Source organism: Zophobas morio, unplaced genomic scaffold, assembly GCF_036711695.1.
Source record: "Zophobas morio isolate AGI-343-1 ecotype UQ-CSIRO unplaced genomic scaffold, CSIRO_AGI_Zmor_V1 ptg000734l, whole genome shotgun sequence".
NCBI lineage: Eukaryota > Metazoa > Arthropoda > Insecta > Coleoptera > Tenebrionidae > Zophobas > Zophobas morio.
Window position 1 is genome coordinate 88,218 of NW_026972837.1, and position 17,380 is coordinate 105,597.

The window sequence follows — 17,380 nt, forward strand, 5'->3', positions numbered from 1 at the left end:
GAGTGTAAGGTTATTTTATAACGAAAAAAAAAACCGCTTGAACTTTCTAAAGATAACAAGTAGGGGTAATCGATAATAAATACAGTAGTAGATAGCTAAATTGTTAGAGGTTTGATAGTAGGTTAGATCTCAAGAAAACCTATGCACTTAATCAATTAACCAAAATTTTTCGAAATTATAAAAAATTTAAAAACGAGAGTAGATTACGTACTAACAGGAAAAGTATCTAACAACTTAGAATCCATTTTTAATAGTTCTGATATTAAAAGATATTATATTTCGAGATAAATAGCATACTATAAGTCACGTAAATAGACAGAATAACGTTATTTAATAGTTAATGCTTAAAAAAATAAAAGGTAAGTAACAAACCGAAAACAAGTATAACCTAATATTGTGGTATAATAGATCTTTATGGGCTATTGCACTGTGTATTACTCACTTTTTGTTATATCAATATGTTAAATCCTGAAACGAAACTGTCTACACAAGTTTTTTTTTGGTCGTGTGTTGACTTAGCGAAAGTCACAAATGTTTCGGAATAGTTCAAACAAGATATTATACATAACAAATTGATCTTCATGTTCTGTTGCAACATCTATTACTCAATTAACGTTTATAAAGAACTTGACGTTTATATGTATCACTAGAATTTTAGATTTTGTGAGCCATACACCTAAATTCTTTTTTTGTTCGTGTGCTGACTTAATTAAAGTCATAAAAGTTTCGAATTAGCTCAAAATAAGAAAACAGACTTTATTATAAGCAGCAATTTTTAAAAAAAATTGTCAGCCCTGAAAAGTTCGTTGACTAAATAAATCGAGAGTAACTGAGCTCAGAAAAGCAGGTATAGAGTTGCAGCGTAATAAATATGCCTTAAGAGCAATAAACTTTACAAGGATCTGACATCCGGGAATTAATTTCTAACAAACCTCAATTTTATTTTCAAGGGTTCGAGAGAAGTCAGTCTCTAGTAGCTCTATTTTACCTCCTTGCGTCTGAAAAAGTAAAAAATCTTCATTTTCTCCGTATATAGACGTAAGCTTATACCTAATATTAAAAATTTGGATCTACTATTTAAAAGTCTTTTAACGTATAATCATATATAGAGTAAAGTACTGCTCCGTGTCAGATTCAACGACGTTCATCTCAATAGTAAAACCAAATAATGCAAATATAGACCTTTTAAACTTGCTGCTTTTAGAGTTAAATATCTAAATTAATTAAAGTTAACTTTTAAAATTCTTAAATTAAATAACTCATTGGGCAAAGTATGAAGGGATATAAATTACTAGAAAATTAAAACCAACCTGCTTTAGTCGTTCTAGTTGCAAATCTTTTGATCTCATCAAGACTTGTACTTTTTCAGAAAGGAGCTTAGGAAAAAATATTAAGAAATTTTTTAAAAAAAAAAGTAAACAAAAAAAACTTCATTATTTTTAGACCCAGAGATAGATAGCAAACAGGACGGGTTATTTCTCATAGCAAGAATCTAAAATAATTACTAAGTAAACTTCGCAAAAGTGGTAAAAAGAGCAATCTAGACGAATTAAATAAAGAACAGAAAAAATAATAAAAGGATCGTTAACATAGGCTTAATAATATAAGATGGTTTAATAAAAATTAAGTAGAATGCATGAAAAACATGTAAAAATATTTTTATCTTTAAACGAAAAATTGGTAGTTAAAAGTTCGAATGTTGCACTTTCATAGAGGGAGTTGTAAAACCTTTCCTCCAGAGAAGTCATGGCTCTGCTTCTCAGTCAAATCAGAATCCTTTTACACGCACTGAGAATAAGAAGATAACGATCATAAAAGAAAATAAACCTTATCTTTAAAAAATGCAACTTCTTTTTCTAAACTTTTTATTTTCTCTTAGTTTAGTAAAAATCTCTCAAAAATATCATTATAAGTAAAGAATGTTAAAAAAGTATTACCCTTTGCATTTATTAGTTCTGTTTGTAAAGTATTGATTTCCTCTTGTTCTACTTGCCTTTGTTTGGTGTTAAGGCAATTAAGCAAATCCTCATTTTGACATCTTTAAATAGAGAACTAATGTTTCAATCTTCGAAAGTAAAACTATTTTAATAATACAAATTAAAAAAACTCTACCTCAGTTCCTTGTTTTCTAAATAAAGAACTTCATTACTTCTCTTAATAAGTAAGGAGGCATCAATTTTAAACTTTTCTTCAAATTTTTCAAGCGTCGCTTGAAAACTCTAAGCAAGTTAAATACAAAAAATAAATTTTTAAAAAGTTATATAGTATACCTGAACTAATTCACTTAAAGAATCCCTTTCCAATTTTAAAAATTTTAACTTGCAGAGTAAAAACTCCTTTTCACTGTCCATGCTGTAGTAAACTACTATTCTATTTTTCAAGTGACGGATCTTACAAATTTATTAAAATTCAGTTTCCCTAAATCTTAAAAAATAAAGAGGGATGTCTTAACTTTATCTTAAAAAAACTAGATAAGGCACTTCAGCGACTTAATGCCCTATGTGTTAGCTCGCATGATTAAAATAGTAAAGAGATCAGAGAAGTCTGCCTTGATAAAATAGCAATAAGCTCCCTGTAAAAAAGGTAATGGGTGTATCTTTAAAAGATTAAATTTTATAACAAAATTCTAAATAAACTGATTTTGTTTTTAAATACCACTTTAGTTGACTTAAACAGATGCTTTATATCTTCGAGGGAAGTTATGCTTAGCCCAGACATGGGGCATGAGGTTGCCCTCTGTGTATCTCGTGTCCAGAATGATGGCAGACCGGCCATTCAAGTAAACATTCGCGAAGCTCCCTCTTTAAGATAGCGGGCAAACAATTCTTTAAAAGACATTTCTCCATTATGTTTGAGGTTAGGGCCTTAAATCCTTATGAAATGCGCATTAGGGTCGTAATATATCTTTGCAGATGTGATAAACTTAGTTAACGATTAAGCTGTTATTATAGCTGTGTTTTAGTAAAGTCTAAAATTGGAGTAGATTATACCTATAGAATAGTGCTTTCTGCTGTAGTTTACAGGTTTTCTAAATAAAAGTTGGGGTGATCAAGCTTAGAAAAAAAAACATAATTTTTTACAGTTGGCAGTTACGATTCATTGAGAACTTATAGACATGGTGCATTCGTACATTACAAAAAAAAATACTTTTAGTTGGATTCAGGAAGATGAGTGCTCTAATATGTTTGAGACGCTTACGTTATAAAAGCATAGCTTAATGCTAAACGCAGACAACATTTTTAAATCTCCCGTAGCTAAAATTTTAGTGCCCAGTGAAATTTTTTTGTTGACAGGTCAGAAAACAGCAGCAGATGGCCTAAAAAGCAGGATTTGTGTTGCGATTTTTCAGTTAACGTGAAGTGTCGTTGTGTACAAAATGTGTCGCCCTACACGTCTGTTATATTAACTTGTATTACCGCTCTGCCGGTGATGCACCGACAACTTAGACAAGTTTAAGTACAAGTCTTGTGAGTGGGTCGCGCACACATTGCGCATGAGTGGATCTTGCATAGTAGCGGACCAAAACTTGCGTTATTACCTTTTCACCTTCGCCGTGACAGTCACTGCAGTGATGACCACCGTGTATTTCGCTTGGGTTCTCCAAAGAGTCTTCGCGCTCTGTAACAAATGATAGGAGTCAACGTAACGGCTTCTATAAATTGTAAATTTTTGTCCCTCGCCGTTTTCGGTGTCACTCCCCAACGTCTACACTACCTGGCAAATATTTCCAAGAAGCCTTGTGGAAGCAGACATATTAACTTACAACTCTTTAACGACAATATTGGCAACGGTGTCAATTTGGCAGTTCAAACCATTTATAAATTTAAAGCCAAGAAAGAGTACTAATATATATTCCAACGAAAACTGCAGGAAAATAAGTGTCACAAAAACGAGGTTCCGACTGCTTTGGACATAAAAATCTGTACAATTTATTTGCGGTAATTTTGTTTGCGTATTATACTATAATTTTACCTAAATGTTAGGGGTTATTTTTACAGCACTATTATAAAAGATCGTTCGACCAAGATAATAAATATAACAAGTTTAACTAAAGTTACAACGCCTTTATATTGAGCAACCCTACGTTCTTCCGCTTATTTAAAAGTAAGATCTCTAAACTAGGGAAACTTTGAATAGTTTTTTCCTTCTTTGCTAATACTTTCCAGAACTTCTTTATACTTAAAATAATGACTTGCTTTAAGTTTAGTAGTTTCTTTCTAGCATGAAATCCTTTATTCTGAAAAACAAAACAATAAAATAAGACATTTCTCTAAATTTTATTGTTAATCCTTAGGGACTAAAAATATATAGGTGCACTCAAATTTTATGAAGGTACAGGTTCGAGAACCTACACCATATAATAAACACTATAAATCCTTTTTAAAGATAGAGAAACTTGGTTAAACATGGATAATAGCCGCGAAGTGTCAAGTGCATATTATTGTGGGACTTCCGGCTTAAGGCTTTAAAATACGCTTTTTATCCGGTTCAGTGACTCCGTTAACCTTAAATTAAAAATACAGTCAATAAATAGGTACTTTAAAAAAAAATTATCACTAGCTTCAATTTTACCTAATGAAAAGCCCACATTGTACACAGCTTACCTTTTATTTGATTGTAATGGTATAGAAGACCGTATGAAGAGACGTTGTAACTAAAACTACTAAAAAAGAGAAATGGAATTTGTTTTTTTTTTTTTAAATAAGAGAATATTTGCACATATCGTTAGAGTAGAGTAGTCATCTTACCTATCTGAAACATTAGCGTTTTGTTTTTTGTGGTTTAGTGTATATGTTAACTCGATACTGGTGAGGTAAAATTTTAATAAAGAAACTGGTGACGTGGGGTTTGCTAAACCTTATATAAAAAAACGTTTTTTTTTTTAAAAAAAAATTGGCGAGAACCATTTTTTTTTTAAACTAATTTTTATTAATTTGGGATCTCTAAATGATTCCATACAAAAAAAAAAACTAAAATTAAAAAAATTGTTTGTAAATGTAAATTTTTGTTATGAGGAAAGCATATTGACATTATGTTTGTTATTTTGATAATAGAACAAGCTGAAACATAAGCAAACGCTGTGTCAGTAATAGCTTCTAAGGAAGTATCCTAGCTATAAACAACATAGTATATTTAAATTAACTTCTCTTTCCATTAAGTCGAAACGATGGTTGGTTATGGGTTTTCTGAGTATTTGTGAGATTTTCAGTAGCATCTCACGAAGTAGACAACTGTTAAGTAGCCTTTTGTTCAGTTGCGGCTCTATTAATTATTTTTAGCAAAATTTTTAATATATACAATTCTCTTCTGCGCGGAATTTCAAGGAAACTAAAATAACACGTAAGCATTGAGGCTTATACTTTATGAGTAAAGAATACAGCTTGAGGCCCTCGGGTTGTAGGGGGAAGGGTGGGAGAGGTGGGGTCGCCAATTAGTAGAGTAAACGGTGCACTTTCATCCCAAGCGCCCACCCCCACTTTGGTTTCATCGTAAAACTTAAGGATTTCTGCTTTTTTAGACATTGGGTAAATACGGCTATCATGGTGCACTGACGGTTAGGAGCACAACTTTATCCTTCTTCGGCACAAAGGACACTAAAATGAGGCCTTTAGTAAAACCGAAATTGGCGGGCATTTCTTCTTTTCCTTCCGCAGAATGGAATTTTTGCGGTACTTCTCTTTTGTTCTTTTTCAGGGTCTCAAAGAAAGTCAGTTGTTTCTTCTTTAGTTCCAGTGCAGAAGGGATGGAAAACACCAATTATTAGCAGTAATGTTTCTGTTTGTGGTATGGATAGATGAAGCCCCATGTAAATTGGGCTGAGCTCCAGCTACGGACGGGGTAAATCCATCGCTGTTTTTACCAATAAAAAAGGTAGTGGGTTTTCGCAACTCTCAAAACAATAATTTTCAAACCGTATTTTTGTAGTTTACATTTCATATACACGCGTAATTACGTAGTCCCCTAATCCAATAAGTATTTCGTCTACGCAAGAGTTGACAATTTTTCACAAACGTCTTTTTAATACCCACTATATTACCGCCGTTGTACTAGTTTTATTTCTCTCTGCTATATCAGATGCATTATCAAAGTAAAGGCATGCTAGATTGACCAGTGATCGCTTCAAGGTCTTCATGAATCAATTTGAAAACAAGAATATACCCAGGAACCCTAGGAACACTTTAAATTCTATATTTACATCTCTGTAACTGTACACATCTTCTGAAGAGTACCGCGACCTAACCTACATCAACCTTTTGTTTATCCTTTAAGTTATTTCTTTCAAAATTTTCCTGTGTGCAATAGCTCCTAAGGAGAAAGCTGGGTACAATACTTTTCTCTCTGCTTTAATAGACCAAAATTGTCTGGAAGATATGTTAATAATGCTATGCTTCCTTGGTTGGACTTTTGACTTTAGAGGTTCTGCAGACCGTTTGAAAGTGTTCATTCCATAGAATGCTTTGGGTTTTGTCTTTTGCTTCTTTCTGTAGTTGGCTGATCAACAAATTCGATAAAAATTCCTCAGGTTCAGCTTCCACGAGCTCCTATTCGGAATCGCTCTCATGTTCACTTAAGAAGCTCGGCGTAATAAATGTCTCCTTCCTTACCTCTATAAATCCTCTCTGACTCATTTAAAAAATAGTATCTTTACCCTTTCCTCAAAATCGGGGCCATCTGATATCACCGCACGTCCTGAAGACGTTGAACCTATTACACAACTAGGGGTAAGAACAGTAACGAAAGTAGTGGGGTGAGGCTTGAGAACCCCCAAATTGGATTTGTGGGGATATAGTTCGAAATTAAACAATTGCGTGTAACGTACCGGTAGGGAACGAACTGACTAAAAGGTGGGTAATGAGCGATCTTCCACTACCTATCATAATGTAGCAACAAATCTATATTATTCACTGGGGTTTGATATTCCCCACTTCACCCGTTAGGGGTTACGGGATAAATGAAGCCTATTAATTAAAGTATCCAATAAAATAAATGAAGCCTATTAGTTAACATATTATCCAATAAACAGGCTAATCTTTACACTTTTATAAGTTTATCAGCTTTGGTTCTCCTACCAAATATTACAATGTTGTTTTTATGCAGGTCGCGGGGTGACTATAATAATTAATAACAGATAAACTTTTTAATTTTAAATTCTACGTTTATTACTTCAAATAAATTACTTTGTATTCTGTACTATATATATTTGATCTCAAACTAGGTTTAAAAAAAAATAGAAGAACAAATTAGTAAAACCTTTCTTGAATATATTTTATAAGAAAAAGAATTAAAAAGTTTGTCGACACTAAACTAAAGTCAAAATTAAAAATTCAACATTATTACTTTATCCAAAGCGGCTCAGCAAGTAATTTTCTTCTCTAAACTTTATTTTGGATTAAAATAGTAATTTACAAGTTACTTAGCTATACAGTATCTGTTATAACTTTAACTTAAAGTTTACGACGCGTTAATTATTAAAAGAAATAGCTAAGTAAAGCTTAAGAATACTTGAGGGCGGCTTTTGGAAGAATAAAACTCAGAAAAATCAAAGAAAACGAGGAGAGTAACACTATTCCTCTTTAGTTGTAATTGTACAATATCCCTACACTTCCTTTTTAGTTGTAATTGTACAATATCCCTACACTTTGTGCATAACCGAAAAAAAGATAGCAGTGTTCCCGCTTAACCCATAATAAGGCTGAGATGGTTCTCCCTAAATTTTCGTTCATATATTATGAAAGAAAATTTATAAATTCATATTACAGTTAATTTCTCATCATTTTCTTGCGTAGATTTAAATATTAAACTCAAAAAATAAAATTTAGTAGCTTAATAATACCAGTTTCTTTATTAAATGCTCGGCATCATATACCTTCACATACGAAAACATGCTTTGTATCTAGTGTGCGGCCAAAATTTCTAGTGATTGCTGACTCCACTATTTACGATAAGTATAGGTTAGGAATTCATCAAAACTACATATATTTTCTACTAAAAGAATAACATATTCTAAATATTGAACTGTTTGTATCAGGAAGCATTAAAAAGTAAAAAAAAACTTAAATCCTTACAATAGCACAACTTTTCGGGTCACCTAGCCTCAACTATGGGATCCTTTTTGTACAAATCTTTTGAACCATTAATATTTTTTACAGGATTAGAGGAAGTTAAAGGTGCACAACATAGAAAGACTGTTGTTCTGGAAGTTTTCTTAAAGGGTTTTTTGCTAACAATATTTAGTGAAGAAACTGCTAAATTAATTTGGGAAAGCTTCCTTGATCGTGAAATTAGCCGTTTACCCTTTAATTATTGTAGCAAATCTTTAGATTCAACATTTATTAAAGATTCTAAATCTTTAAATGAGGACGACCCCAAAATTAAAGTTATTCTATAAACAGTTTCTGTTTTTACCTGTGGAGCCCACTATAATAAATTAATTTCTATTAAAAGGTTTCCTGGCTTAAAAAGCACTTATATCGCGTCCCCTCGGTACTGGTAGCTTTTTTCTGTCTAGAATGGAAGATGAAAACTGGGGAATAAAAGGTTGGAAAGCATTTCTTCCCGTATAAACTTAATTCGGCAAATCTTATTTTTATTATTAGACAATTAAATATTTTTAGGATAATTGCATACTACTTTCTACGCTGTATTAGGATTAACTTATGCGGTAAAGCTACAAAAATGGTTGTTCTTCTGCAACAGAAATTCGGTTTTTCATTATTATAAGATAATACTTTTACTTTCTTTACCAAAAATTTGTTTTATTAGTTGGCACGGAAAATGAATCAGCTGCTCCCCAATTCCGTAAAGCTTGTGGGGTGGAAGGCAAAAATTCTTTGTTTATTCTTCCTTATAAACTTATTGAGCCAGTTGGGTTTAACAAATATATATTCAGGTAAAAAGTAAAGTAATTATTTTTTTTTTAAAAATTAAATTTTTTATACTTAATTTTAATGTCTAAACTACGTCCAAAGGTTGAGCACAGTATTCAGAATCCTTTCGCAAGATTATTATAGCGAACTTTTAAAGAAGAAAAGAGCTCTTCTATCTTCTTCACCCTCCTTGGAGGTAGCATTCAGATCCCCTTGGGTTTACACTTTTATATAATTAGTTGATCTCTACTTGATTTTTTTGCAGGATAAGATATCAGATGGGCGTATTTTACGAGTTGAGCGACTATAAAAAAGATGCGTTTCGCTTGCATGCCCAAAGTTACGATAACTTGCTGTCCCTTTACAGTAGCAAACCTTTTCTTCCAGTAAAAGTAGCCAGCAGTATGGTGCTCTACAGAGTATGTTCATAAAATACATTTTCAAATTTCAAGAAAGTTTTTTAATCTTTTCGTTACGCACTAGTTATGCCTTTACCGCATGAAGAACCAGAACTTGGAAGAAGCTCTTTCGTGTTTTCACCAACAACTTCTTTCGGGTTTGTGTGGGTTCTAATATGTTTCTTCAGCCTGATTATTTTTTTAAAGGATTCTGTACGAACAAGTGCGACAGAGCATCTTTATTATCTTCTATGGCTCACTAAGCAGTTCGAGGCCTTTGCGGGGCTGTTTGAGGACTGCGCTGAGCAGTATGGATTGGAAAAGATAATCACGAGACATCCCGGTTTTTATTACTTGGATGGAGCCGCCTACACCCGGATGTACCATGAACTTCTGCGCTCGGTCAGGGAGGTAGATAGCGTTTTGACTTTAGTCTTCGTCGTATTCAACTCACGCGCATGGATAAAGAAGACTGTTACTGATCGAAAGGAGCTAGCATTAGCGGTGGGCCTTATAACATACGACCAAAACCATATAGAAAGTATCACTTCGTTACTGGTTCCTCACTTCCTGCCGGCTCACTAACGTTATTTACTTTGTAACTTATATAGAGGAAACCCAAACATTGGCGTACTGCGTGGAGTTGTTGCCTAAGGTTTAGGATAAAACTCCTTTAAGCTGCTTTTGCATACGTGTATACCATTTGACTAACTAGGCACGTGCTCACTTTGAAGGTTTCAAAAGTACGCGGATGGTGCGTTATTATAACTCTCGCGTGGCTTTTCTTTTTCTCCTCATCAATCAACATGAAAGCTCCTACGCGTAAGTTTTTTTGGACCGTGACTGACCGCAGGAATGCATTGGCCTCACGCCTGCATTTTAGCATTTTTATGAACCTCTACGACAAGTATCGAAAATTTTTCTGGATCGACTTGGTTCAGGGTAGCTCCAGTTTGTCTGCTTGCTGTTAAGCTTGAGCTCACTTTTATTTTTTTTTTTAGATCTCCTCCCTCTTCTTTTAAAGTGCGCTGTTTGTTTAAAAGACTATAACAATATTCTTAAGTATTTGCTGGAGTGTTCCTGTCCTGGTTGGTTCATTATTCTCTTTGTTTAGAATATGTAAATTGAACTGCTCGTACTTCCGGGTAATGCTCACGGTTCTTTTCAGAACGCCCTGAAAGACGTTTTCGAGGCACAGTCTTGATGAAAGCTCTTTTTCATATAAGGGCTCACTACTTAGCAAAAAAAACAGAAAAGTGCGCTTGATAGCAGAAGTTTAAGCATATTTGATGAGAGCATCCTCTTGACTTTTCCACCAACCTCAGTGTCAATCCACATGGACGACTGTACTCCGCTGTGTAAGTTTTCCTACTCCATCTTCTCTAGCAAAAAAATGTCTTAGTGGCTACTCCATAGTTACTTGCGATGTACATTTCTCGAAAGAGAAGTGCTCCTCTAAGTACTTGGAAATCTGCTATGCGCTAACCTGCTACCTGCACGCCTCGTGGGAGACCTCTTCTCTGCAGGCAAAACGCATATAAGCTGCTATGTTCCTATTGGTTCTGAAGCGCTGATCCAGATCGAACTAAGTGAGGGCCACCCCTTATTATCCTGCCGCCATTCCGCCTCGCAGCCTGTATTGGGTGCTCCTCCGCACCACTTTTACGTCTCTTCAACATTAACAAGTTTATTTGTAGAAACTTTTCAAGCTCGTGACGACTGCGGTGATTTCATTTGTAACCTTTCCTTCATTCCCAAAGAAACAAGACTATTTCGGGTTTGCCTTGCCTTTAAGAGAAATTTCAGCAGCGACTTTAGAAGTGTTTTCTTTTGTCGTACATCTTTTGGCACGTCTGTAGTAACATTTTCTTAAAAGTGCAGAAAAGTGACTCATACGTTCGGTTCATCTCGTTGTAGAGTTTACCTCTTTTGGGCTGGCCGACCTCCTCTAACTTCTTACTATTCGCAAAATTTGAGTATGTTTCTTAGTTAATTAAAGTGGTCAGCCCTGCACCAGCTTTATTTTTGGTGCACAAGTTCGGTATAGGCGTGAATCGCTGGAAGTTCCGAAATGGGAATCAAGTAAAACTACTTTCGAATCGTTTTCTACAGTTTATTACAAATTCTGTCGGTTATGATTTTTCTTAAGAGTGGGTTCCAAGCTGGCTGTAGAAGTATCTGCATTTAATGGCCTCATGAGTAACCACGAAGTTGCTTGCTACGCTTGGATCATCGTTCTTCCACTTTTTTGATAGTTTAGGATGAAGGCAATTCAGACTTAATTGAAAGCTTCTCCGGCTCTAATCTACTAACTATTATAAATTTAAAATCCAACGAAGAAAAGATCATCTGTGCCATTCGCATAAAAGTTATGCTTATATCTTCTGAGCCAGGGGCAGGTGTACAATCTTCTCTTCTTTGATAAACCCGTTAAGATATTCTGTCACTCTTAATTATCAGACAGTTTAGCTATTTTTCCTCGCATAAAAAATTTACCAGTCAGTCAATTCTATGACACGAATACACCAATTAGTGTTGGTCATAAAGAAGTTGCGCATCAAAACTTTGCGGAGATCTACAATGATAGCATTGATCCGCAAGGCTGCTGCTATTTAGCTTGCTACTACGGCAACTATATTCCTCCGGCCTCTTATTCTCTGCACTTCCAGGTACCTTAATTCGGCCTTTTGCTTTAGTTCAGCTACTGACGCATTTTCTCAGATGCATTATCAACTGGAAACTAACAATTCATCTGCCTTGTTTACCTGCCAAAAAGAATTTACTGTTATTTTCAGAACGCCTTTTGAATTTTCTGCAGAGCTTAGAAGAGAGGGCTCCTTCTGTAAGTCTACTGTTTTTTAATAGCAATAGTTATGGCACATAATATTGTTAATATTTATATTTTTATGTTTGCCAATTCAGTAGCTTAGTTATATTATTAATTAGCTCCTTTGAACTGCTTGTACACTTTTGTTCCTTCTTTTATGATGTATCAAGTTACGTGCCGCACTTCTTTCCCGGTTTGCGTGAAGGGCATCTCTTTTAATACGGTAATTTCTGTTATTCTATCAAAGTATCTTAAAATTTACGTTATTAATTTTCCTTTAGAATGATGGTTTTACAATAAATACCAGTTGTATTGAGGAAGGTAAGGAAATTATTGTTATTATAAAAGATTTCTTTTTATAAAAGACTTCTATTATGTATTACAGATATATTATTCCAACCCGACGACATTTATAGCAACGGAGTGGGTACCACTTATTCAGGAAACCCCACAAAAACAAGTTTGGGTATCTGCAAAATCAGTTGGAAAAAGTCTGTATTCCGCCCATTGCTATTGGTTGGCACAAGCCGTATATTTAATAAATTAAAATTTTAACGTCCTTCAGGATACGGTTTCAGGCACTTTTGAAGCAGCGCTTCCATCTTTTGTTTGTGCTGAGAGAGACATCGTTGTAACGAATTGTAACGCTTTCCTTAATTAATACCACTCCCTTTGTATAAACTTGCTTACTATAAGATGCCCCTCGTTTTGGAATCTTACAGAAGGCCTTATTCTTCACCTGCGAAATCAAGAATTACTCGCCCGACACTCTCCAGCTGTCGGTGGCGGTAGTAGCGTCCGACGATTTCTTCCTTTCAGGACGCACGCGGTTCCACGTGAGAGTACTCCCACATTGTTCGCACAGTGAGGTGGGACTAATGCTTTAAAAATACTTAATTTTTTAAAAAATTTTATTTAAATCCGAGGCAGATTTTTAATTTAATTCCTAAATTGTGCGGGGAACTACCACTTCCTCAACTCGAGATTGACACTAAAAACTTTGGTATCATAGACTATCCAACTGCATAATTCACGTGTATATAAAACCAAATTAGCAGTTTCTATTTTGTTAAAGAGTTTTTTTTTATCATATTGTCAATAAAAAGTTAACACAGCTGCGCTCTATAGCAGCGGTTCTATAATTAAGTGCGAAAGATCTTAGTCTTTATATAAATTTAAATAAATTCCTCACAACAAGCGCTACAGTTTACTTTTTTTATATATAAACATAGAAAATACGATAATTATCTTAATACTCCCTTTCAATTAGCTTCAATAAGTGGCTATACCTTTAATTTACTCAACACAAAAAGCATTTAGGCTTTTTTAAGGTTACAATTCTGCTGTGACATTGAATTGTAAGATAATAATTTTAAATGCAACTGAAAATACCAAAATAATCAACTGCTCTCTAAAGTTTTAGCCAACTACTAGTCTTTTCAAGTTACCGCAGCATAAGGCGGCGTGTCACATAAACTTTTAATTTTATAATAGTAACCTCATTATCTACATAAAATCTTAACCAGTTAAATTAATATAAGCGAGTAAACCACGCAAACTACATAAAATAAAGGTTATTGCTAATAGAGAAATTAAATTTATTTTTCTCCCGCAACGTTTTGATCATTCTCGCCACGTGCAGGTTCTATTTGAGATTTATCAGCATAACATTTTCTGCAAATAAGGCGCCTAGCAAAGTTGTGCTCGGAACATAAAGCGCAGGTCCAGTCTCCCAGTTTATAGCTATGACCATCAGCGAACGCTAGTGGGCCCTTCCTGTGATCCTGGCTAGAATCAACAGTGCTGCAGAAATAACGTTTTTATAAATTTATAAAATAAATAAAATTTAAAAAGTGAACTTCTCTGGTCGAGGAGTGTCACACATTCTGCAGTAGGAAACGCGAGCAAAATTGTAATAACCGCAATCAGCGTTAGGGCAATACCAATCGTGAGACACAAATTTACTTCCTTGAAAGTCATAAAGTTGATAAAATTTTAAAGTCAACCCCAAAATGTTATTTTTTATAGTAATAACATACCAGAAATGCTTCCAGCATTATCATACTTAGGAGCTCCACACCGTCGGCTAAGTCAAAGTGTGTAATTGTTTTAATAAATATTTATAGAAATTATATTCTATCAACCATTCTAAATTTCTGGCAAAGTTGTGATGTTGACATTTAGGTTGAGAACACATCCAATCTCCAGGCATGAAATTGAGAGGAATGGAATTGTTAACCATTCCAAAACTATTATTTGAGCTCGAATATCGAGAATTATTAGTATAATGTTTCTGGTTTTCACCTCCACCAGAACGATAATTTTCAAGCTTATCTGCGTTGTTGGGCCTTACAATACCGCAATCCCTAATTTAACATAGATAAAAAGAAGAAAAACACATAAGGGTTAAGTTAAAACCATATAGAAAGCACCAAAAAACTACTTTCAAATAAGGTTTAGTAGCTACTAAATTAAAAGTGGTAAAAAAAAGGAATAAAGAAGTAAAAAGAAGTAGACTATGGAGAAAATTGAAGTAAATTAAAAAATATTTATGGGGTGCCTGCAATTCATATTCCTTGAAAAGTTATGGGAGTCACATTGGGGACACATCCAATCTCCAGGAAGAAAATTCATAACTCTACCACTTCTAAAGGTTTTAGAAATTTAGCACAAACTAGACTAAACTTGAAAAGTTCGATAGGAAGCCCGCTAGAAGGTCCCGTACTGCTTCGACCAACACATACCAGGTCTACCACGTGAGGTTCGACTCAGTTATTCTTTCTTTTGCAAAACGCATAGCATTTGTCTACCCTCCCGCATGTTTCTTTTTACGTACTGGTTAACTATAATAGAAGGAGGGGGCTAGTGGGTTTCTTACGATAAAAGCCTCGATTGCACTTTTACGTGGCGCGGTATTTTTAACGTAGTCAAAGAAACAAGTTGATCCTTGTAGTGGGGCTACTGGTCTGCCGCCCTCTTTTATATAGAAGAGGATTAATTGAAACTGCCAATTTATCTTTTTAGAACAGTTTGGCGGTAGTTCGCTATTTATTTAACAAGCTTATGCTGTCGGTAACTAGTCGGACAACCTATCGTTTTTAAAATACCAAAGCTTATTTTTTAAGTAAACCAGAATTAGCAGCATTTCTTTCACTTGGCGTACTCAACGCTATTTTTATATGTGAAGATATTCTAAATTATTACTAAAAGAATTGACAGTTAACAGCGCTTCTGGTTAATAAAGCAAATTTTACATAATTTCTAGAGATAGAGCCTTAAACAGTGTATGCTTTTATAACTGTGTGCTAAAAGATTTTTTTTGCTATGCAATATGATCTGCCTTCTATATAAAATACTCGATACAAGGGACCCGCCTTAGTGCTGCTTAATTACCGCCCTTGTCAACAACCAGCTTATCGTTCGTTTATCAATTAGTGGAAAACTATGCTGTGTGATAGCGAAGAGTCGGTAGAGAGATTTGCTAAGACGATTAATACATTTAGAAAATAATAAACGTCTACCTTTTTCATCGTTACCTCTTATTTATTCGGATTTTTACTCTTCTAGACTTTTTAGCTAAGCTCTTTCAGCTAAATTCGTCAATTTTTTTATTATTTTTAAAGCTTGCTAAACTGCACGGTAGTTGTTCTAAAAATGTAATATAGGCGTTAAAATGTCATGCTAATATTTTAATATACCATTAAATGTTTTACATATTGATACAGTTATCAAATTTTAATTAACGCAGTTTCACAGTAATAAACAGTTGCTCTCTTATGGTTATAAATATAATCAATTTTTTTCCTGATATATACTTAAAAATTGCTTAAAAAATTTCCCCTTAGGTACTAAACTTTGTTGTATACTTTATTAAGAAGCCTTTTTGAACTTCAAATAGATGTTTTTTATTTAAGTATTTAACTTTATAGGTTAAAGCCATTTTTTTTTATTCGCTTTTTTTTAATTCCCTCCTTTTGCATAGCTTCTTACTAAAAAAAAAGTACCCGGTAACAAAGTTGTATTAATAATATTAGCTTGCAGCTATATAATTATAAGCCTAGTGGTACCTTATGAAGTTTAGAAATTTACACTCCGTTAAACATAACTAGTTTGTACATAAATTTTTAAGTTTAAGGAAATACACGAAGCTTTGTATAACGCCCTGAGCTACTGTGACGATCCCATTTCCGGCGGTAGAACACCTTAAAATAAGCTTGAGAGGCAATGAGACAGAGTTATTTAACTATTTTAATATCACTCAAGAGAAAATATAAAAACCTCTTGGCCATGGACGCTGTACCTTTCTTGCAATACCGAAAAACGCTCTGGTTTATCACGCCAAATAAAATTAAGGTGGAATTTAATAGGTAAAATATGTAAAATCATCTCATTGAGATCGAGATTTGTGGCCGTAGTTGAAGGGTTAAAAGCATTGACGACGCGCATACTCAAGGTCGTGGGTTCGCTTCCCACCGAAGCGACTCTCCTTTCCTATCTTGATGGTGGCTGTTTTTCCTAGCCCTCATAAACCCTAATGGAATTCACTACATCACTCCAGGTGGTTGGCCTTTGACTTTTCTTTACAGGGATTGGTTAATTTTTCCTTCGCAATTCCCTGCGCTCCTCTTTTGGTTGCCGTTTTTTGGAAGGTTATACAATATATCCTGTCTTAGCGGTTGCTACGCTTTTGGCATGTTGCGTTCTAAAACATATATTAAAAAGAACAGAAAGGTTTTTTTTACTAATATTTTATATAACCCTTTTATTCTACCCTTTGTATTAAGGGCGGCATTGTAAAAGTTGTTCAAGATTATTATTTAAGGGACGATGTCTGGTGCGGCTCGGAAGCTTGTTTAGTTTGCCCTAAGAACGGTTGGTCCTTGTTCTCACATGTTATTAACCTAATTTATGTGGTAATTTTTTTATTAATAATATTTTGATTTATAGCGGCTGTGCTAGAGATGGCCCCTAGGGGCCCGAATCCTTGGCTTTTAGTGGTCCACGCCATTTACTTCCCGACACGAATATCATTGTTTGTCATGTCTTGTCTAAAGTTTTACTTTATAATCTTCTTTTAAACAATATAACAACGTTAGCTCCCCGTACTTGCTCACTTTGTTATTAAAAACCTAATTATAACACAAACCGTGCTCTCTGAAGTTAAAAATCTCAATGTTTCTATTTATGAACGCCTACGTGAATTGATGAAGGACCCTTCAAACAAATTTATTTCTTTTACAAATGAACATCATAGGTTTCTATTAGTGTTTGTGCTCAGTTTATTTTTA

The 17,380-nt window shown here is 34.2% G+C and overlaps 3 protein-coding genes and 3 long non-coding RNA genes across 7 annotated transcripts; 4 read left to right on the plus strand and 2 right to left on the minus strand.

Moving 5' to 3' along the window:
* Positions 1–791: 791 nt before the first annotated feature.
* On the minus strand, positions 792–1,779 carry LOC135121822 (uncharacterized). The gene is made up of 6 exons (XR_010279134.1): positions 1,729–1,779; positions 1,430–1,492; positions 1,311–1,376; positions 1,120–1,214; positions 933–1,050; positions 792–875 (listed from the first exon to the last, which is right to left on the minus strand). It is a non-coding gene; the product is annotated as an uncharacterized LOC135121822 (long non-coding RNA).
* Positions 1,780–9,164: 7,385 nt separating this feature from the next.
* LOC135121823 (uncharacterized) lies at positions 9,165–10,785 on the plus strand. The gene is made up of 10 exons (XM_064046106.1): positions 9,165–9,286; positions 9,351–9,423; positions 9,473–9,676; positions 9,734–9,806; positions 9,877–9,920; positions 9,981–10,087; positions 10,149–10,207; positions 10,267–10,353; positions 10,434–10,623; positions 10,682–10,785. Exons 3-9 carry the CDS (start codon positions 9,644–9,646, stop codon positions 10,529–10,531), a joined length of 501 nt encoding a protein of 166 aa, XP_063902176.1. The 5' UTR covers positions 9,165–9,286; positions 9,351–9,423; positions 9,473–9,643; the 3' UTR covers positions 10,532–10,623; positions 10,682–10,785.
* Positions 10,786–10,841: 56 nt separating this feature from the next.
* Positions 10,842–11,298, plus strand: LOC135121809 (uncharacterized). Its single transcript, XR_010279129.1, has 3 exons — positions 10,842–10,908; positions 10,963–11,085; positions 11,142–11,298. It is a non-coding gene; the product is annotated as an uncharacterized LOC135121809 (long non-coding RNA).
* Positions 11,299–11,414: 116 nt separating this feature from the next.
* Positions 11,415–13,150, plus strand: LOC135121817 (uncharacterized). 2 transcript variants are annotated; one of them, XM_064046100.1, is made up of 10 exons: positions 11,415–11,464; positions 11,521–11,664; positions 11,726–11,934; positions 11,987–12,107; positions 12,212–12,315; positions 12,374–12,413; positions 12,478–12,608; positions 12,658–12,733; positions 12,789–12,961; positions 13,023–13,150. In XM_064046100.1, the coding sequence occupies exons 2-10, from the start codon at positions 11,637–11,639 to the stop codon at positions 13,119–13,121; spliced, it is 981 nt and encodes a 326-aa protein (XP_063902170.1). In that variant the 5' UTR covers positions 11,415–11,464; positions 11,521–11,636; the 3' UTR covers positions 13,122–13,150. The 2 variants fall into 2 exon arrangements, with proteins under 2 accessions (XP_063902170.1, XP_063902169.1); XM_064046099.1 differs by having other exon boundaries at positions 11,419–11,475; positions 11,526–11,664.
* Positions 13,151–13,690: 540 nt separating this feature from the next.
* Positions 13,691–14,804, minus strand: LOC135121820 (uncharacterized). The gene is made up of 5 exons (XM_064046103.1): positions 14,653–14,804; positions 14,237–14,458; positions 14,132–14,178; positions 13,952–14,060; positions 13,691–13,895 (listed from the first exon to the last, which is right to left on the minus strand). Exons 1-5 carry the CDS (start codon positions 14,724–14,726, stop codon positions 13,691–13,693), a joined length of 657 nt encoding a protein of 218 aa, XP_063902173.1. The 5' UTR covers positions 14,727–14,804.
* A 1,958-nt stretch (positions 14,805–16,762) lies between these two features.
* Positions 16,763–17,341, plus strand: LOC135121808 (uncharacterized). Its single transcript, XR_010279128.1, has 4 exons — positions 16,763–16,823; positions 16,877–16,964; positions 17,040–17,133; positions 17,189–17,341. It is a non-coding gene; the product is annotated as an uncharacterized LOC135121808 (long non-coding RNA).
* The last annotated feature ends 39 nt before the right edge of the window (positions 17,342–17,380 follow it).

Excerpts from the sequence above, each read along its gene's own strand:
- LOC135121823 (XM_064046106.1), top strand. The coding sequence starts at position 9,644 with ATGTACCATGAACTTCTGCGCTCGGTCAGGGAG. Across the intron at positions 10,088-10,148 it reads CAACATGAAAGCTCCTACGC|CATTTTTATGAACCTCTACG; the intron begins GTAAGTTTTTTT and ends CCTGCATTTTAG. Across the intron at positions 10,208-10,266 it reads CTGGATCGACTTGGTTCAGG|ATCTCCTCCCTCTTCTTTTA; the intron begins GTAGCTCCAGTT and ends TTTTTTTTTTAG.
- LOC135121817 (XM_064046099.1), top strand. Across the intron at positions 12,414-12,477 it reads TACCAGTTGTATTGAGGAAG|ATATATTATTCCAACCCGAC; the intron begins GTAAGGAAATTA and ends TATGTATTACAG. Across the intron at positions 12,734-12,788 it reads AGACATCGTTGTAACGAATT|ATGCCCCTCGTTTTGGAATC; the intron begins GTAACGCTTTCC and ends GCTTACTATAAG.
- LOC135121820 (XM_064046103.1), bottom strand. The coding sequence starts at position 14,726 with ATGAATTTTCTTCCTGGAGATTGGATGTGTCCCCAATGTGACTCCCAT. Across the intron at positions 14,459-14,652 it reads TCAAGGAATATGAATTGCAG|GGATTGCGGTATTGTAAGGC; the intron begins GCACCCCATAAA and ends ATGTTAAATTAG. Across the intron at positions 13,896-13,951 it reads GACACTCCTCGACCAGAGAA|CACTGTTGATTCTAGCCAGG; the intron begins GTTCACTTTTTA and ends TTATTTCTGCAG.